This window comes from Corticium candelabrum, chromosome 11, assembly GCF_963422355.1.
Source record: "Corticium candelabrum chromosome 11, ooCorCand1.1, whole genome shotgun sequence".
Taxonomy (NCBI): domain Eukaryota; kingdom Metazoa; phylum Porifera; class Homoscleromorpha; order Homosclerophorida; family Plakinidae; genus Corticium; species Corticium candelabrum.
The window spans coordinates 4,465,860-4,486,283 of record NC_085095.1 but is presented as its reverse complement, the minus strand read 5'-3'; the positions used below and the strand labels follow the sequence as shown (position 1 = coordinate 4,486,283).

Below are 20,424 nucleotides of genomic sequence, written 5' to 3'. Positions count from 1 at the left end.
AAGTGTAGATGGAAACAAAGGTCTTTTTGAACTGAGTTTGCCTGACCGTACAGGAGTAGAAATCATTTCTGCTGCGTGTCTGACATGTGTCTAAATCACGAAGATCTGTACAAGACAGTAGACGTGTATGTTTATATATCTTCTCTATTCTCACTAGTCTACTAGCTAGCCTACCTGCAGCTATCGAACAGTCAGACTGGTCTGTACGATCTCTAGAATGGGAACCGAAGCTATAGTCTCCAGTGTTGCTGAATCGTCACCTAGATTGAAGAATAGAGTCATATCGGTGTTGAGAATAATGCGTCGATCGAAGTGCTGTGGCTGGACTTACCAATCGCAGTAGGGTCCCATACAGAAGTGGACAATGGCTGACAGCTGAAAAAGCGTAAGCTTTGACTGTTATTCGTGAATTGATACAGAAGTACCAAGCAAGCTAACCTGCAGTCGAGTACACGCCTCAAAAGAAATTCGGCAAGCGAGTTGAAACTGGGCAAGTGTTAGGCGATCTCTCAAAGCGAGGAGTCTGTCGTAAGTAGATCGTTCCAGTCTTACTATTTTGTATTCTGCGTCTAGTTGTATTTTCCGACAACCAGCCCCTCGTCTTGCACCTCCGTGCTTCCCTACACTACGCTGGCTTCTTGCGGATGTCGTCGACATTACAATAGACGTTATACTTCCGGTCACGTGCAGGATTTATCCGAAGTTCACACATGCATATACGAATGCGAAAACAGACAAATTCAGCTTTTTAACCTCTAACTGCTATATTTAAAGCGTTCCGTTTTTGCAGAGTCTACAAGGATAATGTTGTATTTGCTACGGCTACTCAAACTGTGAACTGCAAAGCGTTCGCATCTTCGTTTTTTGTGAGAATACAGAAAATGTACTACCTTATTATAATATTTAAGCTTTGTCTTTTAAAGATTGCTTATTTCGATGAACTTGAAAAATGTATACAAAATTCAAGATGGATTCCGAGGCATTCTCTTCGCGCAACATCTGGACTGTGCCCTTTATGTACAGCCCAGTGGCTCAAAGCAGTCTCAGGGAAATATGTGAACTGAACAGTGAGCCCTTTGTCAAACTAGTACAGTATTACAAAATTCGTTGGTTGTCCTTAATTACACCAATGTGTTGACAGAATGGAGCAACTTCACGATCTGCTAGTGGAGTATTTTGAATCCTGATCTTAGTCTCGCGTAGCCAGACCCCTTTCCGCCGCGGCCTCCCCGGCGAAATGGGGTCTGGTGTACGGCCTTTGATGTCGCTGTGTGCCGCGTAGCCAGAAATCGGCTATCATCTAAAGACCGGATTTAGTTTCTTAAACGCTTCACTAAAGACGAGACTGGTATGCACGCAATGCAATCCTATCTCAATAGCTTCTCTTGTTTCGTAGAGAACAACTCGAAGACTACAGCTAGAGTCGTTGCTGTTTGTGAAATCTGCATGTCTACAGCAGCGATTAAACGCGGCCGCAGGGACGTTGACGTCGACAGGCTTCGATTTCATGCAGCCATGATCGACGTCGTACGATCTAGCGTTGTGCGCTCGTGTCACAACGGAGACTGAATGCGAACGTGCTGGATGGATGCGAACGTACTCAGTGCTGTTTGCTGTTTTTTGACGTCTAAATCGACCGCATACAGTCCGGAGTGAGCGATATCTGGAAGGGCTTGGAGTTGCATGACGTCATCGAAACAAGATGAGTGGTCTTTCTGTGTTTGGGTAATCATTTCATGTGTTTTGTGCATTGTTTTGGTGAACACATACAGTAGCAACCAGGAAGAGACCAAATCGTTTAATCGCTGCTGTAGACATGCAGATTTCACAAACAGCAACGACTCTAGTCTCGCGTAGCCAGACCCCTTTCCGCCGCGGCCTCGGCGGAAAGGGGTCTGGCTACGCGAGACTACAACGACTCTAGCTGTAGTCTTCGAGTTGTTCTCTACGAAACAAGAGAAGCTATTGAGATAGGATTGCATTGCGTGCATACCAGTCTCGTCTTTAGTGAAGCGTTTAAGAAACTAAATCCGGTCTGTAGATAGCCGATTTCTGGCTACGCGGCACACAGCGACATCAAAGGCAATACACCAAACCCCATTTCGCCGGGGAGGCCGCGGCGGAAAGGGGTCTGGCTACGCGAGACTATCCTGATCTATGGACATGCACAGCTATGGACATGCACAGCCGAAAGTCTGCAAGAGACTGTTGTAGAGATCTGTATGAACGTCTGTGTGATCCATCATTTAACCTGTACCTTTCATTCCTCAATTTCTACCTGCCAATGTTAGGGGAAGTGCATGAACTCTGTGAAGAGGAGAATATTAACATTTTGCCTGCATACAAGAAGATTCTTTCTATGAAGAAATTTTTGGCGGAAGCAATTGTTTTTGATGTCGACAAGCCTGATGACTTGCTACTCAGAGATGACAACTTGTGGCCTGTAGATGAAGAAAGATATGACCAAGATCATGAAGCTGATGAGAATGATGACGAAGATGATAATGGTATTTCCTTTCCTTCTGGTGAATTTTCTGATATCTGGAAGCAGACAGTTGAGCATGACTTGTTGACCAGTCGACAGAGACAATCTTTTCTGGAGAACTGTGCACGTTTTCTTCATAGGCTAATACAGAGTATAAACAAGCGCTTTCCAGAGTGCCAGTTTATAGTACAAGATTGTTCATTTTTAGACCCCAGGCAACGGAAAATTCTTCAGCCAATATCACTGCTGTTATTGACAGGTTTAACAATGGGTTCATGGATGGTCAGTTGGTAGCACGTCAGTATGGACAATACAGGCATGACGATGATGTGGATTTCATCCTTCAAGAGAATGATGGCAATGTAGTATCTTTTTGGTGTGACTTGTTTCTGAATTATTCTGGATACAAGGAACTTAGCAAACTCAGCATCTTGCTCCTAATTAAGCTTGTCTCCTAACACTTGTGACTGTGAGTGTGGTTTCAGCGTACTTAATTTTGTTAAAAATGAATACAGACGTAAGCTCACCATTGAAAACGTTAATGCATGCATTGCAGTAGGTATGGAGCGTCGAACGGTAGATGACTTTCCGTTTGTAAAGTTTGTCAAGTAAGCGTAAGTGAATTGTTCGGGAACTCAGTAGTGGAAGCAGCTAGAACTTTTCAGCATAGATAAATTTCGGTTTGCAGATTTTGTCAACTAATTATATTAAGGTGTTTGATTGTTCATAACTGCTGGTACGGGTACCAAATAGTGCAATTAAAATAGAAAACGCCAGTCAACCCATGATTCTTGGAATCTTGTATGTAGCATGCCTAATTAATAATTGTAATTATATAGCGTGCTGTACATCCGGGGTCTTTGGCTCCGACACGCTGTCTTGTCGCCAAACCGTCGAAATTTCTTGGCGCAAAAGAAATATGTTTGGACAGCCCTGAGCGATTGATTGCGCGCTTGTTCGACCGCTCGGATAGGAAGCGAATGGGCGTGGGCAAAGAAATGCGCATGTGTGAGCGATTGATCCAACGCTTGTTCGAACGCTTGATCTAGTCTCACGTGGCCAGACGTTTGCGCGCAGGGAGGAGGAGCCTGACTAAGCCAATGGGCGTGCGCAAACAAATGCGCGTGCGTACACTGTAGAGGCCTGCAAAAATTTCTAGGCAAACCTTTTCATTTTTGTCTGTTGTTGACAGACGCTTTGTATGTCAAATAGTGCATAGTTGTGCAGTTTAGGCTAGCTTATAGACTTTTAGTACACTGACAGTGTTCTGTATGTTCTACGTAGACGAAAAGGGGCGGAGTTTATATATCCGGGAATTTGATATGACCATGCTATGCTTCTTTGCATTTCATTCCGATAGAAGATCTTGTTGCCTTACTACAAGAAATTGTGGACAGATTCTCGACTGGTGATCGCCCCTATATACCGTTTACAATTCCAATTTTTCATAATCTTTGCAAGTGATGGTTACATTTGTCAGATAGAAATTCTTGTGAATGGGATTCTATGGCAGGTTGTCAACAGAACAGACTCGGTACTGTACACTTCCGGAGATCGCTCTATAGCGTGCGTTACGCACTACACCAGACAGCACACAGGCTAGCTACTGGTGAAAGAAAGAAAAACTTTGCTATATGGGGGCAAGCGTCCCGTGTGCCCCCCCCCCATCTAGAACCGCCACTGTCTTGCAATCCCATTCGAACGAAAGAATCCCAGCTAAAAGATGAACAAGACCGTGTGACGATATAGCTACTAAAGAAATTTTTAGTTACAGTAGGTTCACTCATTCACGCCCATTTGCTTGCTTGTACAGGCAATCGCTCACACATGCGCATTTGTTTGCGCCTGCCCATTCGCTTAATCGAGCGCTCGATCATGCGCTCGATCAATCGCCGCGTTCACTTGCGCACGCCTATTCGCTCGATCGAGCGCTCAAATAAGCGCTTGACAATTCGATTGATCAAGCGCAGTCTAGAATGGTTATTTTTGGCACGGTTGGCACTCCCCATAGTTACATGGGTAGCAGAGGCGGATCCAGACGGGGGCACTGGGGGCACGTGCCCCTTTCAGAAATACGTCTTCTGATTATTTTCCTTACCAGAAAGGGTTTGCTGCAGTTTTACTTTTCTTCTGTAGTTCTAAACGAAGTCAAGATATCTATACATGTTTCTAGGAACAGAATCTAACACATCTGTCATCTTAATTTAGCGGACGACTAAAGCAATTTCACATCACTTTTAATGAATGTGACGTCTACTATTTCTGATTGGTTTTTGTGCCCGTTCTGGATCCGCTCCTCTGGGTAGTTGGTGTTTATGGCATTTATTGACACGAGTCCTCACAGGATTATCAACGAGATAATTGACCGAGCCGGAGGCGAGGTTTAATTATCGAGGTGATAAGCCCTGAGGCCGAGGTGTTGATAATGCCATAAACACCAGCTACCCATGTAAATATGTAATTTTTTATTGTATGGGCGTGGTCGGGTATACTAGCACCCACTGGTGACGACAAAGAGAACAACCCCAGCAATGCTGCTGAATGGGACTGGTCATGTGAAGCAGCAACACCTGCTCTCCCCTTCCACTGTTCAAATTGCAGCGTTACATTCTACACAAGCGCTCTAACTGGCTCATATTGCGTACCCCACCACGCTCATATAATGAACGCTATTATATTCTACGCGTCCGCTGCATTCGCCCAATCGGTGCGTCTTCTTCCTGTATGACGTGTAGCGTAGGTAGTGCATGGGGTGCTATGAGACAGAACTCGGACTTGAGTGAATACGTGTGTGGTGTGTGTGTGTGTGTGTGTGTGTGTGTGTGTGTGTGTGTGTGTGTGTGTGTGTGTGTGTGTGTGTGCGCGCGCGCGCGTGCGTGTGGTGTGTGCGTGTGGTGTGTGTGTGTGTGTGTGTGTGTGTGTGTGTGTGTGTGTGTGTGTGTGTGTGCGCGTGCGTGCGTGTGGTGTGTGCGTGTGGTGTGGTGTGGTGTGTGTGTGTGTGTGTGTGTGTGTGTGTGTGTGTGCGTGTGTGTGTGTGTGTGTGTGTGTGTGTGTGCGTGTTCGTGTGTGTGTAGATTTTGTCTCTAGCTAGAGTAACACGCCCCCCTACCGTGAGATTGTGAGATGGGGGCTACTCCACTGGACCACGCGCCAAATAATGACGACTGTCGAAAGTTAATTTACGTTTTCTTCGCCTAGGTAGCTACTATCTAGGTGTTAGCTCAATTCCTACCGCCCATAGGGTGGGTGAGCGCATGAGGGCTAGTCTACTGTAACTGTTGACGTCTCAACACCATCGAAGCCCTCTTCTGTCCTTGTTCTACAGGAGACTGCAAAAGCATCAGACAAGACTGACCCACAAGTCAACTCAACCAACACTCAGTCTACTCAAGCAACTATGGACAAATCGCCTACAATTGCAAGTTAGTACTAGTCAGAGTTGGTACACACACAAGAAGTGGGAGAGCAATTTAGATACCCAAGTACTTGGATGAGTACATTTCATAGTTAGTAAGAAATTTGTTTGTTCAGTTGTGTTGTTACTCGCTGTAGACTTTCGTCTTAGCAGACAAAAGGGGGTGCGTAGTGTACGTGTTATATATCTACTGTAGTTGTGTTGCGCATGCGTGAGTTTTACTAGCTGTTCCTAGAAGTATTGTTGTTCACACAACACGACACAATAGCGATCAACTTGGGCCGTGTTTGCACTAGCTGTACGTTAAACTAGGTACCTTAAACGGGTTTAAAAACTAAACCAGTCTAGGAGACTAATTAGGTACGTGTAGTTCTCGAGATGGTTGTATTGGTGCTGCGAGGCTTCGATTTTCGCGTCTGCGCGTCATCTGATTTATCATGATGGGAGACGATATCAGTGAGGACGTGTTCGAGGTCGAGAACATCGTTGATGCTAAAATCTCGAAGGTTCCATTTGGCGCGATGCATTCTTCACGTGTACTGTGGCGTAAATGTACTGATCATCATCATGGTCACTCTGCAGGGGCAACCTCTGTACCGCGTGCGCTGGAAGGGTTTCGACGACTCTCATGACACGTGGGAGCCGAGGGAAAACCTCTTGACGTGCGACGCTATCTTAGACGGCTTTTTGAAGACGCGCTGTCGAAAGAGTGTAAGAGAGTGTATAGATTTCCTGCAGGATGAGAACGAGAGGAAGGCAAAGAAGACGAAGGCAAAGGTTGACAAGTCACGTCGCTGTTCATGTATGACTAGCGATTGATTGAAACTATGTTGGTGTTTTGGGCATAGTCTACTGCCAGAGCGTTCGACAAAAGGGATGCGGTCAATTCTGACGACTCGTTTGTGCGTATGACTTTCAATAGTTATTTATTAATTAATTAATTGTCGTCCTGCTGACTTGCTTCTAAAATTATGAACGCGTTTTTTTACTGTAGATATTTTCATCCGGGAAATACGATGGTGGGCCAAAAGAGTGCGTGCTAGAGGCGAGACAAGTCGTCGTCAATAACTCTAGTCAGGAAAATTTGAATATCAGTGATAGTTTAAACAGTTTGAAACCGAAACCGGCTGGAACAGTTTCTATAGAACAGGAAGCTAAAGACATTTATTTTGATCCTGCACCTGGCATTGCTTTGAATAAAGGCGATGATGAGTTTCCTCTCACTTTGAAAGAACTGACGATGATGGGTGGAACAAGAAGTGAAACTCGGAAGGTAGTTGCTGTATCGGAAGAAAAGGGTTCAAACAAATACGTTAGTCCAACTAGGAGAGTTAGAAAAAGTATTAAACGCGAGCAATGTTTTGATCCTGTAACGGGTGAACCTATTCGTCGTCCAAGAGGAAGACCTAAAAAATACAAATTAGAATCAGCATTTCGGACACAACCTGGAAATATTGAAAGCTCAAAGGAGGTGAATATAAAGACTGGCAAAAGTGAGAAATTAGCCAAAGACAGGACTGATAAAACAATGGTTGATTTTGATGTGAACTCTGATTTGGATGATGATAAAGATGTAGTTGTATCACCAAAGAGAAAAAGGATGTGTCTCATTGATGAAGATGAAGATGATGGTGATGAGGATGATGATGATGATGATGATGATGATGATGATGATGATGATGATGATGATGATGATGATGATGATGATGATGATGATGATGACCATGATGATGATGATGACCATGATGACGGAAACATGGGAATTGAGATAAAGAAAGCAGGAGATGGTAAGAGGATGTTCATGCATGCATAGACCTCAAGTAAGTATGTAGGTAGAAATAAACGATGTTGCAGTAAGGGTTCACTACACGATTAGATGTGCTCATGTCAGGTTTGTATCATGCTAAATTTTGCTTTTTTTTTACTAAACAAGATGTTTTATGTCTATTTGAAAAAGGTGGACAAGTAAATATACTTAGGCCATGATTTGTTGCATATTGGTTTCTCACTGGGATGTTCACCAGAAAGTGCTGTGGGCAGGCAGTCAATTACCATTACGCCGTTATTTAGAGGCTGTACATACAGTCGGAACAACAGTCAACTCCAATATATGACTTTTATTCAAATTACGCTGAAAAATACACTACTAGGATGAAACACAGAACAGGTGTCTACTATACGCAATAGCATGTTACATGTGAGAGTTATTTGCATGTGGATGATATGAAGACTAACAACTAAAACATGCAGTGAATAGTGGCCTTCCTGTAAATTTTAGCAGTAACAGTAAACTGAACAAAGTATCACTTACAATATTATTCCTGAGTGTTGGACTTTCTAACTGACACAGGAAACTATGAACAGAATTCATTCAGATATAATCTCTATTGAAATTCCAGTTCCAGGGCTTTAATTTCAACCACTTTCCACTTAGGCTGTGTTTCCACTACCTCCACACTAAAATTGTTTAGCTTAGATGAGTTCAAGAAGGCAACTCACTTGAACTGTTTCCACTAGGGACTTGTGCATCCAGGATGTGCGAGGTGTCCTGACAAATTTGTTTTGTAATACATGGGGCTGCTCTGGTGCTGAGTTGGAGCAACATTTGGTTGTAACTGAGACTTCCAATTCAGCATCTACATACATGCAGTCTCTCCTTTAATTGATGACACTATCATCTTTCCAGACAATCCCATATCAACAAATAATAGTAGTTACCACCAAAATGGCTCGTTAGAGGCCAAGCCATCTTTAGCACCCAAAAACGTCACTTATTTAATCAATTATACCAGAAGCCTGGGGTCTGTGGCAAACAGTAGGTGGCAGTAGTACACTTTGAAAACTGGTCAGGCTTTGGTGCCTATAAAGACCTCGACTAAGTAGAAAACCCACCCTGTATTGCTCATAGGCTGGAATTAGGTTCAACAGAAGGTGCCTATTGACTACAAGACTATAGAAATCAATGCTGGCAGTAGAGTAGTTGACAAGTAATTGACAAGTTGTAATGATGTGTACAAATGGTCTATTGTGTAATGATTTTGTACATTAGTTAAATACATGTGTAAATTAATGATCATGTGACTAGTAGTAGTAGGGTAATTCACAATTGACAAGTGAAGCAACTTGCTACTTTAGTGTGTAGTACGGTATTTGAAGCAAATAGATGGTAGTTGTTTTCTGTATATGCCGACTAAATACAAATTTTGTATTTTATTACTATGGAAAATACCATCCCCACTTGTACAATTTAATTGAAGCCATAGGGCTTGTATTACACAGTAGAGTAAGCGTGAGGTATTCTATTCTTTCTGTGTTCTTGTGGCACTGATTTGTAATCTGATGATACTTTGTTTCTATACAGGATTGGTGGAGAATAGTAAATCAGAAGTTGTGTTGAGCAGGGGATTGTTTGACAAGTTCTCAAAGCCGGAAATTGATGCGGAAACAAATGTACAGAAACAAGCAGACAATGCTGATTGCTTTGAAGTAAACTGTTAAAGATTGTTTAGAACATTTAATGTAATTCAATAATTTATTTTAGAATGGTATCGACTTGTCAAGCTCTCAGGGAGGAATTGTGTTTGAAAGTGGTCCTTCTGTACTATGTGTAGGCAAGAGTTGTATGGAAGATAGTACAGTTCCTACAACAGTTTCACTACCTTTGTTTGGCACTCTAGACACAGAACCAACCAGTGATACAAAAGGTAGTAATGTTGCTAATGTTGAAAAAACTGAAGGCAGTTCTCAGACATTTCAAGAAAATCATGATAATGATGGCAGTCAACCAGCACATGATGACGATTTAGAGTTTGACTTTGATGACTTCTCTCCTCATGAGGACTGTGATCTAGTATGACAGTGATTTTTTCTAATGAATGTTTTGTTGAATGATGTGTTTATGTGTCACAGGAAATAACTGACGGCAAAAGTGGAAATGATACAACTGGAGAATTCATTCCTTTTGGTTTGTTCTTTAGTTTGTTGTTGTGTTTCCTTGTAATTTTACTGTTTGTTCTAGTTCAGTTGAAACAAGCTGTTCGAGACGGTGATGTTGACGTTGTACACCGAGCAGTAGATGCCAAGTGTGATTTGGATCAGGCAGATGGTCTCAGTGGAATGACTTTGTTGATGTGGGCTGCCATGGAAGGTCAAGTTGAGATAGCTGCCCTTCTTAGTCGAGAGGCTGATGTAAATTCAAAACAAAGAAATGGATCAACATCACTTATGGTTGCTGCAGAGCAGGCAAATTTGTAAAGCAGAGTAATGTACTGACTGTTGAAGAAAACGAGTTATTGTGTATAGGGATTTGAGAATATTTGTGAGATTTTGATATCAGCAGGTGCACATCTGAATGTTGCACAGCAGACAGGAGAAACAGCTTTAATGAAGGTTAATTAGTTATTTTGTTTGATTTTCTATGACTTTGGATGTTTATGTGTGTCATCTGGTAGGCAGCCAAAAAGGGGCACATAGGAACAGTCAGCTTGCTGTTGAGGAAGGGAGCAGACTTTCGAGCTGAGTCAAGTTTCGATCATTCTGCATGGAGTTATGCACAGCGGAATCATCATTTAGATGTACAGACTCTGATCACTCATCACACAACAAGGTAGGCTCTCTTGTTTACATAATAATGTAACAGTTTGTTGTAGATTTGTGATTGCATTTGCTCAATCTGCTAACTAATTCTTTGTTTTGGTAAATGGCTTTTTATATTTGGTTGGACTCATGTTTTTTGAAAGGAGAACTCCCACACTAATACAAGTTAATGTTTAACCAAAGTACTAGTTGCCACAACTCCATTCGCACAACCAACTTTTGGCCTAAGCCTGTCAGGAAGAGAGAAACAAATAGGCAAAGTTGGGGGCATGTCACATGGGCACTGCCATCTTGGATGATGACGTAAAGGTGTCTTACCTTCGTGCATGTCTCGCAGTGGCTGAAGTAGACGATGGAAATATCCATCCGTATAACTTTGAACCTGTTCGAAATGCTGAAGAGGTGTCAGAAAGTGAGTCCGGCGTTAGTGATGATGATAACCAAACACCTCTTGTCCCTGATACGTGTACGGAATGAATTTACGTCTATTTGTTTCGTACGCGTATCAGGGAGAGAGGTGTCGTCGTCACTAGTGCCAGACTCACTTCCTGACACTCAGTATTTCGAACAGGTTCGAAGTTATATGGACAGGTAGTTTCCATCGTCCTCTTCAGCCGCTGCGAGACATGCAGGAAGGTAAGACACTTTTATGTCATCATCACCCAAGATGATGGCGTCTATGTGACATGCCCCAACTTTGCTTCTTGTTTCTCTCTTCCTGACAGACTTGTACCCTGTTTACACAAGCACGCATACGGAGCCGAACCGAGCCGAGCTGCGCCAGCCTGTGCCAGCCCAGTATTCCAGCCCACGTTTACACGACACTCTGTAGAAGGAAGCCAATGCGTGTCATTAACGTGCATTACTTGAGCTTGACATAGCTCATGTTTGCAATGGACTAAAGCCAAGCTGCTCACGTATTTTCTCTATGGCTTTACAACAGTCATATAGAGAATGCATAGGACATATACGAGACATCGTAGGTCTATCGCCAGGTGACTGTTGCGTGCATGCTGCAACAGAGGTCAAAAGCTAAAAACTTCGTGGTCGCCCTATAATTGGATAAGACAAGAGTCCCCAATCTCGCTGCATGCTATTTGTACCATTTACCATTTTTGCGTGGAAGTATGACGCGGCAGAAAGGGGTCTGGCTACGCGAGATTACCAGATGAGCATGCACGGCTCGTTTTCCAGCATGCTATGTGTTTACATGATGTACTTGACCTGAACCAGCCCGGGCTGGCCCATGCTGGCCCGCTAGAAATACCGAGCTGAGCTGGCACGGCTCAGCATGGCTCAGCCTGTGTTTACACGTACCCTAGAAACCAAGCTAGCACAACCCACTTACAAGTGCTCGTGTAAATGGGGTATAGGCAAGTCTTGTTGTGCAAATGGAGTTGTGGCAGCTAATACTTTGATTAAACATGAACTTGTATTAGCGTGGGAATCTGCTCTATACAAGACATTATGCCAATGTATGGCAGCTGTGGTTTCATCCATGATACTTGATAGCTTGTCAATGAATCAATGATAGGCATCCATCTTCCAATTATTTGCAAGTAAGGGGCCATCCATATTTATCAACATTTTACAAAAAAACAATAACTTTTCGTTTTACCCAGACCTTCTACCCATCCCGGAAACGAAAGGGTAGATGTTCACACTTTTCAATCTGTGATGTCACTGATATAAAATCTTGTTAAAGACGATATACCCTAACGATGTCCATTTCTAGCACAACACATCTGTCATCGTCATCTGCCACAATGCTTCTACCACCTTCTCATAGTCATTAGTGGGTTTGCCTTAATGAAGGCCGAGCGACAGTGCCTTCCCTGTTGAGAAGAGACACTTGTTGCTTTACCGCCATCTTTCAAATAAGACCTGTAGGTGTCAAAGTGGTCAATTATCGAGTATTTCTCAAACCGGCCATAATTTGACTACTTTAGTATACTTGAGCCAGTCTGTCTCTCCTTTCGTCATTCCCCGGATTGTCAATTGACAATTCTCGACGAGGATTGACAATCTGGGGAATGACGAAGGCGGGGAGAGACTGGCTCGAGTCTAGTCATTAACTTTACACTCTATTGTTCCTTTAGGAGTACAGTGTACTGTACTTGCAAAGCACCTGTCAAGTTGGCCATAACGCTAGCCACTTGTACTTCCGGTCTAAAGAACGAAACGGCCATTTACCCCACCCCCAAATGAAAGGTTTTTGTTTTTTTTGTAAAATGTCTTTTTTAAATATGGATGGCCCCTAAAAATTGTCCGAATTTAAATGGGGGTATAGCCACACGGCCAATCATTTTACCTTGACAAATTATGAAAAACATCAGACCAAAACGGTATGGATTCAGCATACCATATTTAGTGCTAAGATGTGCTATTAGCTTGTTAGTTTATTATTTAACAATTAAAGTAGTAAAAGGGTGATATTTGTATGCAACATTGCCATTTAGTAACTGTTGAATTAATGATTATTGGTCATCATAGAGTAACAAGAATATTTGAGGTAAAGGCTGGAGAGATCGCCAGTAGAGAGGAGGAGGCTCTGGTCATGCCAGCTATTCTGCCTCCAACATTACGTATACCATCAGAGCAGCAAAAGCTAGACTTTGCCTTCTCTCTTACACCAGCTCACAAAATGGACGGCTGTGAAGCAAACTTGTTCATTCTAACAGTGCAACTGGACACACATGGAAGTATGACAATGGGAGAATTACCTGCTGTCACCCAGTATAACTTCTCATGCCATTTCAGTGGAGGAAGAGTCAGCTGGAAGGTAACCTTCTTTGTTATGTGTATTTGTGAGGACTCTTTTAGTTTTATGATTATTTGCCAGAATGCTTCCGTCTGCCTGCTGCCTTCTCTCTCTCCACAAAACAAACTCGAATTTCTGGCAGCTGGTTTCAAGTCACACGAGGTGTCAACCATTTTGTATCTTCTATACATTCGTTATAATTAATTGAAAGCATTTCTTCAGGATGTCCTTGCTGTTGGCGTCTATATAGTAAAGAAGGCCGGGATTAGTCACTAGTGAAGAATGATAACAGTGTAGAAAAGAGCTTTGTACTGGCCCTCTTACATCCTGATGAAGTACTTTTCTTATACTCTACTCTCTACGAGTGTTTGCCATACTATAGTTTCAACTGTTAAATTAATCTTACTCTCATTTCTATAGAAAAAATTGTGCACAACTTTTATTTTCTTCGCTTCCTGTATCGAGGTGGTAGTGCGTCTGAGTCGTTAACTGGTATTGCTTTCGTTTGCTCTTTCACCAAGCTCTGTTTCATTGGTTTGTCTCTGAGATAGTACAGTTTTGCTCTGTTTCGACGTTCTAGCTTGAGAACTTCTATCGACTTAATTAGAGGAGAATACAGATCGAAGGTTCGCTCTACTCCCTCTCCAGCTATGACATTCCGCAAGACAAACGTCGAACCGAGTCGCTTGTTACGCCTCGCAATACAGATTCCTACAAATCGTGACTCTCCTGAACGTGAGTGAGGATCTGCTCTTGTCACGGCCATCAGGCTGCCAGCACAGAAATCCGCAATGTTTAGTTGCCTGCTGCGAAGATACATGTCTTTACGCTCCAAAAAATCCATCAGGTTGGTCTTCATCTCTTCAGAACACGAGGGGATGCGATCTGGTGGTGCGTGGATGTTATGAATGTGAATTCCTTTTCGTTTCTTGGGTTTCGACTCCGTTCTTTCGCTACTGTTCACATCAACTGCTTTCAAGTTATCAATAGCGATGGTAGAAAGTCTCGAGCAAATGAGAGATCCTGCCGTAAACACAATTATGTGTCTGTGTGTCTCAACTCTTCAGTTTCTTATAAATAACGATTATAGAATGTAGCGCAGCTACATTTCTTACGAAATTACCTGGTCCTTGACATCGTGTCTGCAACAAAATTCTCTCGGTCAAAAACCGAATCGTCGCCATCTTGATTCACACACGTCACGTGCGCTCGTGACTTCTGCTAATTGAGTCTGCGCCAATTTGTCGACGGGCTGCTACGTACACACGAACATGTCAGCTGCCTGTGAGTACGCAGGCATACTGCTCAAACTGTCCAGCCTCATTAGCCTCCTCACAATATCATCGGTTCGAGGTAAGTCGACACGGTTCGATACACAGGTGCCGCAACGTTGCTACAAGTGTCAAGCTTAGTTTGGTTTGCACATTTGCTCTTGGAATCATTACGGAACAATAAAAGTTACCTGTGTAGTTGCACTGTCGATGTCCGGCTTCTACGCGGATGTAAAAGCGGAATCATGTAGAAAGCGCAATAAGATTTAGTAGGCTAACCATCTGTGGCAAGCTCTGAGACAAGGCAGTTGACGAGTATCGCGCCATGAGCTGTTCTTTCTGCTTGCTACGCTGGCCTGTTCGCTTGCTCTTTCGAATTGTGCATGTGTAACGATTGCAATGTGGGAGACCTAGGTGTAGCGTGTAACGTTACATACTTCAGTGGAGATTAGATGACTCGGTGCTAACGGCGTGTTTGTTGATATATTGGAATGACAAAACTTGGTGCTCTAGTTACAATGCTTATGATCATACTCGATACGCTGTTTCACGCAGCTACGGAAGTTTTTACTTCCTTGTTTGCTCCTTCTGGTATGTCTACGCTGGTAAAAATATCACATATGTGGGTGGGCTGTTGGACGTAGCACTAGAGTGTGATACAGTAGGTCTTCTGTTTGTGCGTCTCTTTGTTGTCTGCCCCCAGCACTGCAGTAGTTGCAGCGCTTTACCTTCGCTTCTCCGCCAAATTTTTTGTGTGTTTTGGTCTCATTCTGGTTTAATCTACGTACCACGTTCTCTTTCCTGCATGGTCTGATCGAATGCTGTCTGTGTTCTACTGATTTTGCTTACCTGTTATTTGTATTGTAGCCGCAGAACGAACGAGTGTAGTAATCACCAGGAGACTACCTTTGTTATTCTTTATATTGGTGGTTGTCAATTTATAGTACCCATCTTAACCATCTTAATAAGTTAAATCTTATCTGTTATTAGTTCCCTTACATCCCTTACGTGTCCCCAGTGCCCCCCCCCCCCATTGAAATCTGCCACTGCCTACCACCTGTTTGCCTATATGCTGAAATGTAAGTTTTGCCAACTTGGTAGGTAGCTACAGATGTGTCCCAATTTCCCCTTCAGCGATAGAACAAATGTTAGCTAAATGCAATACTCACAGTTTGGTATTTTGTGTGAACAGGTGCACCTTTGTATTTTACCAAGCATCCACAGTCCACAATTGCAGCACCAGATACAAATTTGCAGTTGACATGTGAAGCTGTTGGCAGGCTACCAATAACATACAGATGGTTGCGCAATGGAGAGGACTTGATAATTCGAGGTAATGTAGAAGTGGAGGGTGGAACAATTTCTTTCAAACCTTTCCAGTTTGATCATCGAGTTTACAAACATCATGTGGGTCAATATCAGTGCATTGCAACAAATCAAGATGGTGCTGTGTTTAGTGAGCCTGCTGACGTTGAATCTTACAGTGAGTAGCTGAGTACTTTAACATATTAATTAAGTACAGCTAACTTGATTGTAATATAATTCTCCATTTGTGTATAGTCATGTCTTTTACTTTGTTGTGTGTTTGCTTGTTGACTTGTGTTTGGTGTGTGTACTGTGTGTGTGTGTGTGTGTGTGTGTGTGTGTGTGTGTGTGTGTGTGTGTGTGTGTGTGTGTGTGTGTGTGTGTGTGTGTGTGTGTGTGTGTGTGTGTGTGTGTGTGTGTGTGTGTGTGTGTGTGTGTGTGTGTGTGTGTGTGTGTGTGTGTGTGTGTGTGTGTGTGTGTGTGTGTGTGTGTGTGTGTGTGTGTGTGTGTGCGTGCGTGCGTGCGTGCGTGCGTGCGTGCGTGCGTGCGTGCGTGCGTGCGTGCGTGCGTGCGTGTGTGTGGTGTGTGTGTGTGTGTGTGTGTGTGTGTGTGTGTGTGCGCGCGTGTGCGTGCGTGCGTGTGTGTGTATGTGTGTGTGTGTGTGTGTGTATTTATATTTATTTTTTACATTTTACCCACTAACAGTGGGCAAACAAATCACACATACTCCCACATAACATTGTCAACATTACAGATGGCTAGTCTGCTCAAGATCAGTTTAGCATTATACCGCCAAAGGCTAGAAGAAAGTTGTTGCAGTAAATGCTGGATAGCTTTAGAGACCGTTGCCCCTGTAGGTAAAACAGTTCTTCTTGCTATAATTTTTAAAATCTCTAAAGAACTAGGAGACCAAACTCCCAGTGTCTCTACAACTAGAGGATAGAAATCACATCCAGCTGTGTTAACTTCATCTTCATACCATGCAGTCTTCTGGGAGTTTCCTCCAGCAGCTGCTGCTCCTGGTTGGGTGGCTGACTCTAGGAGATATGATGCCTGTAGGGAATTCCTAGCGGTCACATCAAAATACGCAACTCGGCCTTGCAGGAAGTCAGGATGAAACGCAGCCCCTAGTCTGGCATTGTTGTGGCTGTTGCACCGTTGCTTCTTCTTGCAATCACGGTTATCAACAAGAACTGTGTTGAAAATGACGTCACAAAGTGTGTCATACCTTTTATTTCTTAGTGAGCCATGACCACAACCCAAGACATCATCTCCATCTGGATCGATGACAGTATCGCAAGGACACCTTATGGACGAAGGAGGAGATGGAAACATAGGAATGCCAAGCCACATACGAAGAGCAACCATAAATTCTTGAGGAGACATGACCAGGCCTAATTTCTGGTTATGTATTACCACAAGCCATGCCCCGGATTGTCTGGCAGAGACTGAGTTGAGACGTGCTTTATCTCGTAAGTTACTTTCAGCCTTGATTTTTCGTAGCAGTGATGAGAACGGCTTGGAATTCGCATTGTTTAGAAGCCTTGAAATCAATATGTTCATAGTGTGACAGTGCTCTCCTTAAAATCTCTCGAGTTGGTAGTTCACCAGGGACTATCAAATTCTGGTCAAATGAGGCGAGGTTGACGTGCTCACTGCCATCCACAAATGATGTAGCATGCCAAGCAATTGACTTAATAATTTGCGAGTTGAATTACAGCTTCCAATGAAGGCTGCTGAAGCTGTTCTGCTGGCTTCTCTTAGACCAAGGCCACCAAGACGGACTGGTAGGGTTGCCTGTTTCTAACAGGCGTCAGACATAGACGAATTGAACATCTTCTCTAGGCAACGATGCACACCATGATCAAACCGGCTAAGTTGTTCTGTCACTCTCCCTGGGAGACAGTTCTGATTAGATGATTTATTTGCACAGGCTAAGACAGCTGTGTAGGAGGTGCATCTCTACTTGGGGGTCTTCGAGTTCAGAGAGATGATCCTGACAGGAGAGAACATTGTCCACTCGTTTGGGAAAGGATTGATTAAAGAATGAATCAGACCCGACAACTGGAGCCCCTAAAAACTCTGCACCTTCTGAACCCTGATTGATTCGTATGACCTCTCCAGGGAACTCTGGAAATGAAATGTCATCTGATGGCCAGAATACCTCACATTTCTTCTTATTAATGTAAAGGCCATGCGATGGGCCCTTTGATGACAGTAAGTCCAGGAAAGCAGCAACAGAACTGCGTTTTGCTACGAAGGTGCCATCATCTAAGTGCAGTGCCACCAGGCATATCTGGCCATAACTTTCACGCGCCCTACAGTGGAATTCCGAGGAGCTATGGTAATGCCGCCAACACACACACACACACACACACACACACACACACACACACACACACACAAACACACTCACGCGTGTTCCTTAGAGTGAGGTCACTTCAGTAATCTATATACAGGTCTATAGAACATTCTGGAAAGAAGATAGAAATGCAGTGTGTTGATTAGCTGAAGAATAGGCATGGCTAATCGCTGATTGGTTGACATAATTGACTCCGCCCCAAGGTTGTTTGCATGTTGGGCGTAACCATGCAACAGTTGCTATTTGCATTACATGTTCGGGTTGATGTGGAACATTCGTGTAGGAGTTGAAAGCGAGAAGTATTCGAGAATTGATGGCGGGCTCTATCTGAGTGGAAACGGAGATGGAATAATGGCTTGCTGACGAACAGCAGGCTCCCCTTTTGAGGGACGTTGAGACAGCCACTCCGTTGCCCTCTGTTTCTTCTGCTGAAGATCCTGTGAAGACTTTTATGACTTCTATGGACTGCCAGGATGCAGATCCCGGCACGGACGAGAGATTCGACAAGCTGATCCGTGACTGGCTCGCTACTCTTCCTCGTCGTGATCAGATGACAAGCTCTAGATGTGAAGAATTTATTGTTTTGTGCTGTCCTTGTAATCTAGGTTGAGTGAACTGAAGTAGTGTTACACATTATGTGAAGATTCTGTTGTAATAATTATTTTATTAGCATTAGAGGTATAGCAATTAGAACAACAACTTCATTGTGTTATAACTCCGTATTGAAAGCGTCTTTTGAAAATCGCCTCAATGATTTTTGCTCCAACGTCTGAATAACGTACTCGTGTACGTTCATTGCCAAGTGTTGCTGTTCAACGGACAAACACGACTAAACAACACCCTTTCCGGGGACCCTTTCAATGAATATCTGCAAAGCAGAAGCTTTGTTTTAAAATCGCCTCTATGATTTTTAATAAAACAATATAACAAAGCTTTGGACTAAATTTTAGAGTCGTGCGTCTTTCTGACAGCGAGAAATGCGACGATATGTTCTAAACATCGACATCACAGTTCCCCAAATGGGAGTCCCGTAGGGAGATCATTTTCAAACAAGAAATTGAATATAGAAACAGATTTTGTTTCTCCTCTTTGTCTCCAAATTTCAACGCAATTGCGAACGCCAAATTTGAATTAGGTGTGTTTTTGACTTTTGGACCCCCAGATGGCCAGATATGCCTGGTGGCACTGTACCAAAGCTGGAGGTGCAGATCCGGTATATCATTAATATCATCAAGGAGCTCCAGGATAACTGACGAAAAAAGAAGAGGACCCAGAGGGTCTTCTTGCTGAACTCACTCTGATGATCTAATCATTCCCAAAGCGAAGTTCTCAGTGTTATGATCATTGAGACCATGCGAATAACTCCGGAAATTGAGTATGTACACGTTGGGGATAGGACCGTCGCTTACACTCATTGAAGGCATTTGAGAAATCAATTTTCAGATAACAGAGATCCTGATCGTTCACATGTGATTCTATGAAGCTGGAAAGACAGTGGATAGCAGCTTCTAACCCTCCTTTAATGCCAACATCAACTTGGCCAGTGGGAATGAAAACATCTGGCAACTTTGATCGAACTGCCATGCAGCAGAGGCGGCTGGCAAGGCATCTTAAAACTTCTCCTACTGCAATTGGTCTGATTGTGCCTTGTTTCTTGTATAGAGCAGTTGGTGGTGCTCCTGTAAGCCAAGGAGCTAACCAAGTGTCTGCTTGACCAAAAAGAAGAAAACATATGAAATGTGTTAGCCGATCTAGACAATCTCTTGCAGAAGGGGTGGTTGTTCCATCAATAGCATCTAGAATATGCTGACAGCACAATTTTTGAACTGCCAGGGCTAGTAGCCGGAGGGAAAGCACGAAGAGCAGCAAAAACTGAAGCACAGGAAACAGTCAGTGGGGTGGAATATCCTCATTCCATTCAGGAAGTAGATGTTCTAGGTGTCGCTGACGTAACTCATCAAGTGCTGAAGTGTCATCTAGAGGAGCACAGCTCAACAAACCAAGTGCTTTCATGGCACTGCTGTATCGACCTTCTCTAGCCAAACGCAGAGCTCGCTTGGCATTTGCTCCAGCGACTGTGAAATGCTTGGATTTCTGGTTATGGCACTTGGCATCAATTCTAGCATCTTCCTAGAGACCAACAAGATCCCCTGTCTGCCCTTTCTGAAGGCGTGAAAGCAGTTCTGCTTTACCACATGACGTTTCTTCTTTCCTCCTCTTGAAGGACAT

At 43.4% G+C, this 20,424-nt stretch overlaps 5 protein-coding genes across 6 annotated transcripts; 3 read left to right on the top strand and 2 right to left on the bottom strand.

Moving 5' to 3' along the window:
- The first annotated feature begins 1,250 nt into the window (after window positions 1–1,250).
- Window positions 1,251–3,011, top strand: LOC134187321 (uncharacterized). The gene is made up of 2 exons (XM_062655433.1): window positions 1,251–2,636; window positions 2,694–3,011. The coding sequence occupies exons 1-2, from the start codon at window positions 2,174–2,176 to the stop codon at window positions 2,777–2,779; spliced, it is 549 nt and encodes a 182-aa protein (XP_062511417.1). The 5' UTR covers window positions 1,251–2,173; the 3' UTR covers window positions 2,780–3,011.
- A 3,320-nt stretch (window positions 3,012–6,331) lies between these two features.
- LOC134186897 (M-phase phosphoprotein 8-like) lies at window positions 6,332–13,699 on the top strand. 2 transcript variants are annotated; one of them, XM_062654977.1, is made up of 14 exons: window positions 6,332–6,406; window positions 6,483–6,677; window positions 6,749–6,802; window positions 6,895–7,687; window positions 9,262–9,386; window positions 9,442–9,511; window positions 9,578–9,750; window positions 9,810–9,864; window positions 9,919–10,142; window positions 10,203–10,289; window positions 10,352–10,506; window positions 12,990–13,278; window positions 13,339–13,419; window positions 13,480–13,699. In XM_062654977.1, exons 1-14 carry the CDS (start codon window positions 6,338–6,340, stop codon window positions 13,531–13,533), a joined length of 2,424 nt encoding a protein of 807 aa, XP_062510961.1. In that variant the 5' UTR covers window positions 6,332–6,337; the 3' UTR covers window positions 13,534–13,699. The 2 variants fall into 2 exon arrangements, with proteins under 2 accessions (XP_062510961.1, XP_062510960.1); XM_062654976.1 differs by having other exon boundaries at window positions 9,442–9,750.
- LOC134186899 (large ribosomal subunit protein bL19m-like) lies at window positions 13,697–14,460 on the bottom strand. Its single transcript, XM_062654978.1, has 2 exons — window positions 14,381–14,460; window positions 13,697–14,280 (listed from the first exon to the last, which is right to left on the bottom strand). Exons 1-2 carry the CDS (start codon window positions 14,439–14,441, stop codon window positions 13,697–13,699), a joined length of 645 nt encoding a protein of 214 aa, XP_062510962.1. The 5' UTR covers window positions 14,442–14,460.
- A 48-nt stretch (window positions 14,461–14,508) lies between these two features.
- LOC134187453 (contactin-5-like) lies at window positions 14,509–16,154 on the top strand. Its single transcript, XM_062655571.1, has 2 exons — window positions 14,509–14,610; window positions 15,721–16,154. The coding sequence occupies exons 1-2, from the start codon at window positions 14,529–14,531 to the stop codon at window positions 16,017–16,019; spliced, it is 381 nt and encodes a 126-aa protein (XP_062511555.1). The 5' UTR covers window positions 14,509–14,528; the 3' UTR covers window positions 16,020–16,154.
- A 333-nt stretch (window positions 16,155–16,487) lies between these two features.
- LOC134186939 (uncharacterized) lies at window positions 16,488–19,782 on the bottom strand. The gene has a single exon (XM_062655039.1). It carries the CDS (start codon window positions 17,394–17,396, stop codon window positions 16,551–16,553), a length of 846 nt encoding a protein of 281 aa, XP_062511023.1. The 5' UTR covers window positions 17,397–19,782; the 3' UTR covers window positions 16,488–16,550.
- Window positions 19,783–20,424: the final 642 nt, after the last annotated feature.

What these genes read in the sequence shown, in the direction of transcription:
- LOC134187453 (XM_062655571.1), top strand. Translation starts at nt 14,529, where the DNA reads ATGTCAGCTGCCTGTGAGTACGCAGGCATACTGCTCAAACTGTCCAGC. An exon ending in CACAATATCATCGGTTCGAG is followed by an intron (nt 14,611 to 15,720) that starts GTAAGTCGACAC and finishes TTGTGTGAACAG; the next exon opens with GTGCACCTTTGTATTTTACC.
- LOC134186939 (XM_062655039.1), bottom strand. Translation starts at nt 17,396, where the DNA reads ATGAACATATTGATTTCAAGGCTTCTAAACAATGCGAATTCCAAGCCG.
- LOC134186899 (XM_062654978.1), bottom strand. Translation starts at nt 14,441, where the DNA reads ATGGCGACGATTCGGTTTTTGACCGAGAGAATTTTGTTGCAGACACGA. An exon ending in GACACGATGTCAAGGACCAG is followed by an intron (nt 14,281 to 14,380) that starts GTAATTTCGTAA and finishes TGTTTACGGCAG; the next exon opens with GATCTCTCATTTGCTCGAGA.
- LOC134187321 (XM_062655433.1), top strand. Translation starts at nt 2,174, where the DNA reads ATGGACATGCACAGCCGAAAGTCTGCAAGAGACTGTTGTAGAGATCTG. An exon ending in TCTTCATAGGCTAATACAGA is followed by an intron (nt 2,637 to 2,693) that starts GTATAAACAAGC and finishes GTTCATTTTTAG; the next exon opens with ACCCCAGGCAACGGAAAATT.
- LOC134186897 (XM_062654976.1), top strand. Translation starts at nt 6,338, where the DNA reads ATGATGGGAGACGATATCAGTGAGGACGTGTTCGAGGTCGAGAACATC. An exon ending in GATAAAGAAAGCAGGAGATG is followed by an intron (nt 7,688 to 9,261) that starts GTAAGAGGATGT and finishes GTTTCTATACAG; the next exon opens with GATTGGTGGAGAATAGTAAA. An exon ending in ACAATGCTGATTGCTTTGAA is followed by an intron (nt 9,387 to 9,441) that starts GTAAACTGTTAA and finishes AATTTATTTTAG; the next exon opens with AATGGTATCGACTTGTCAAG.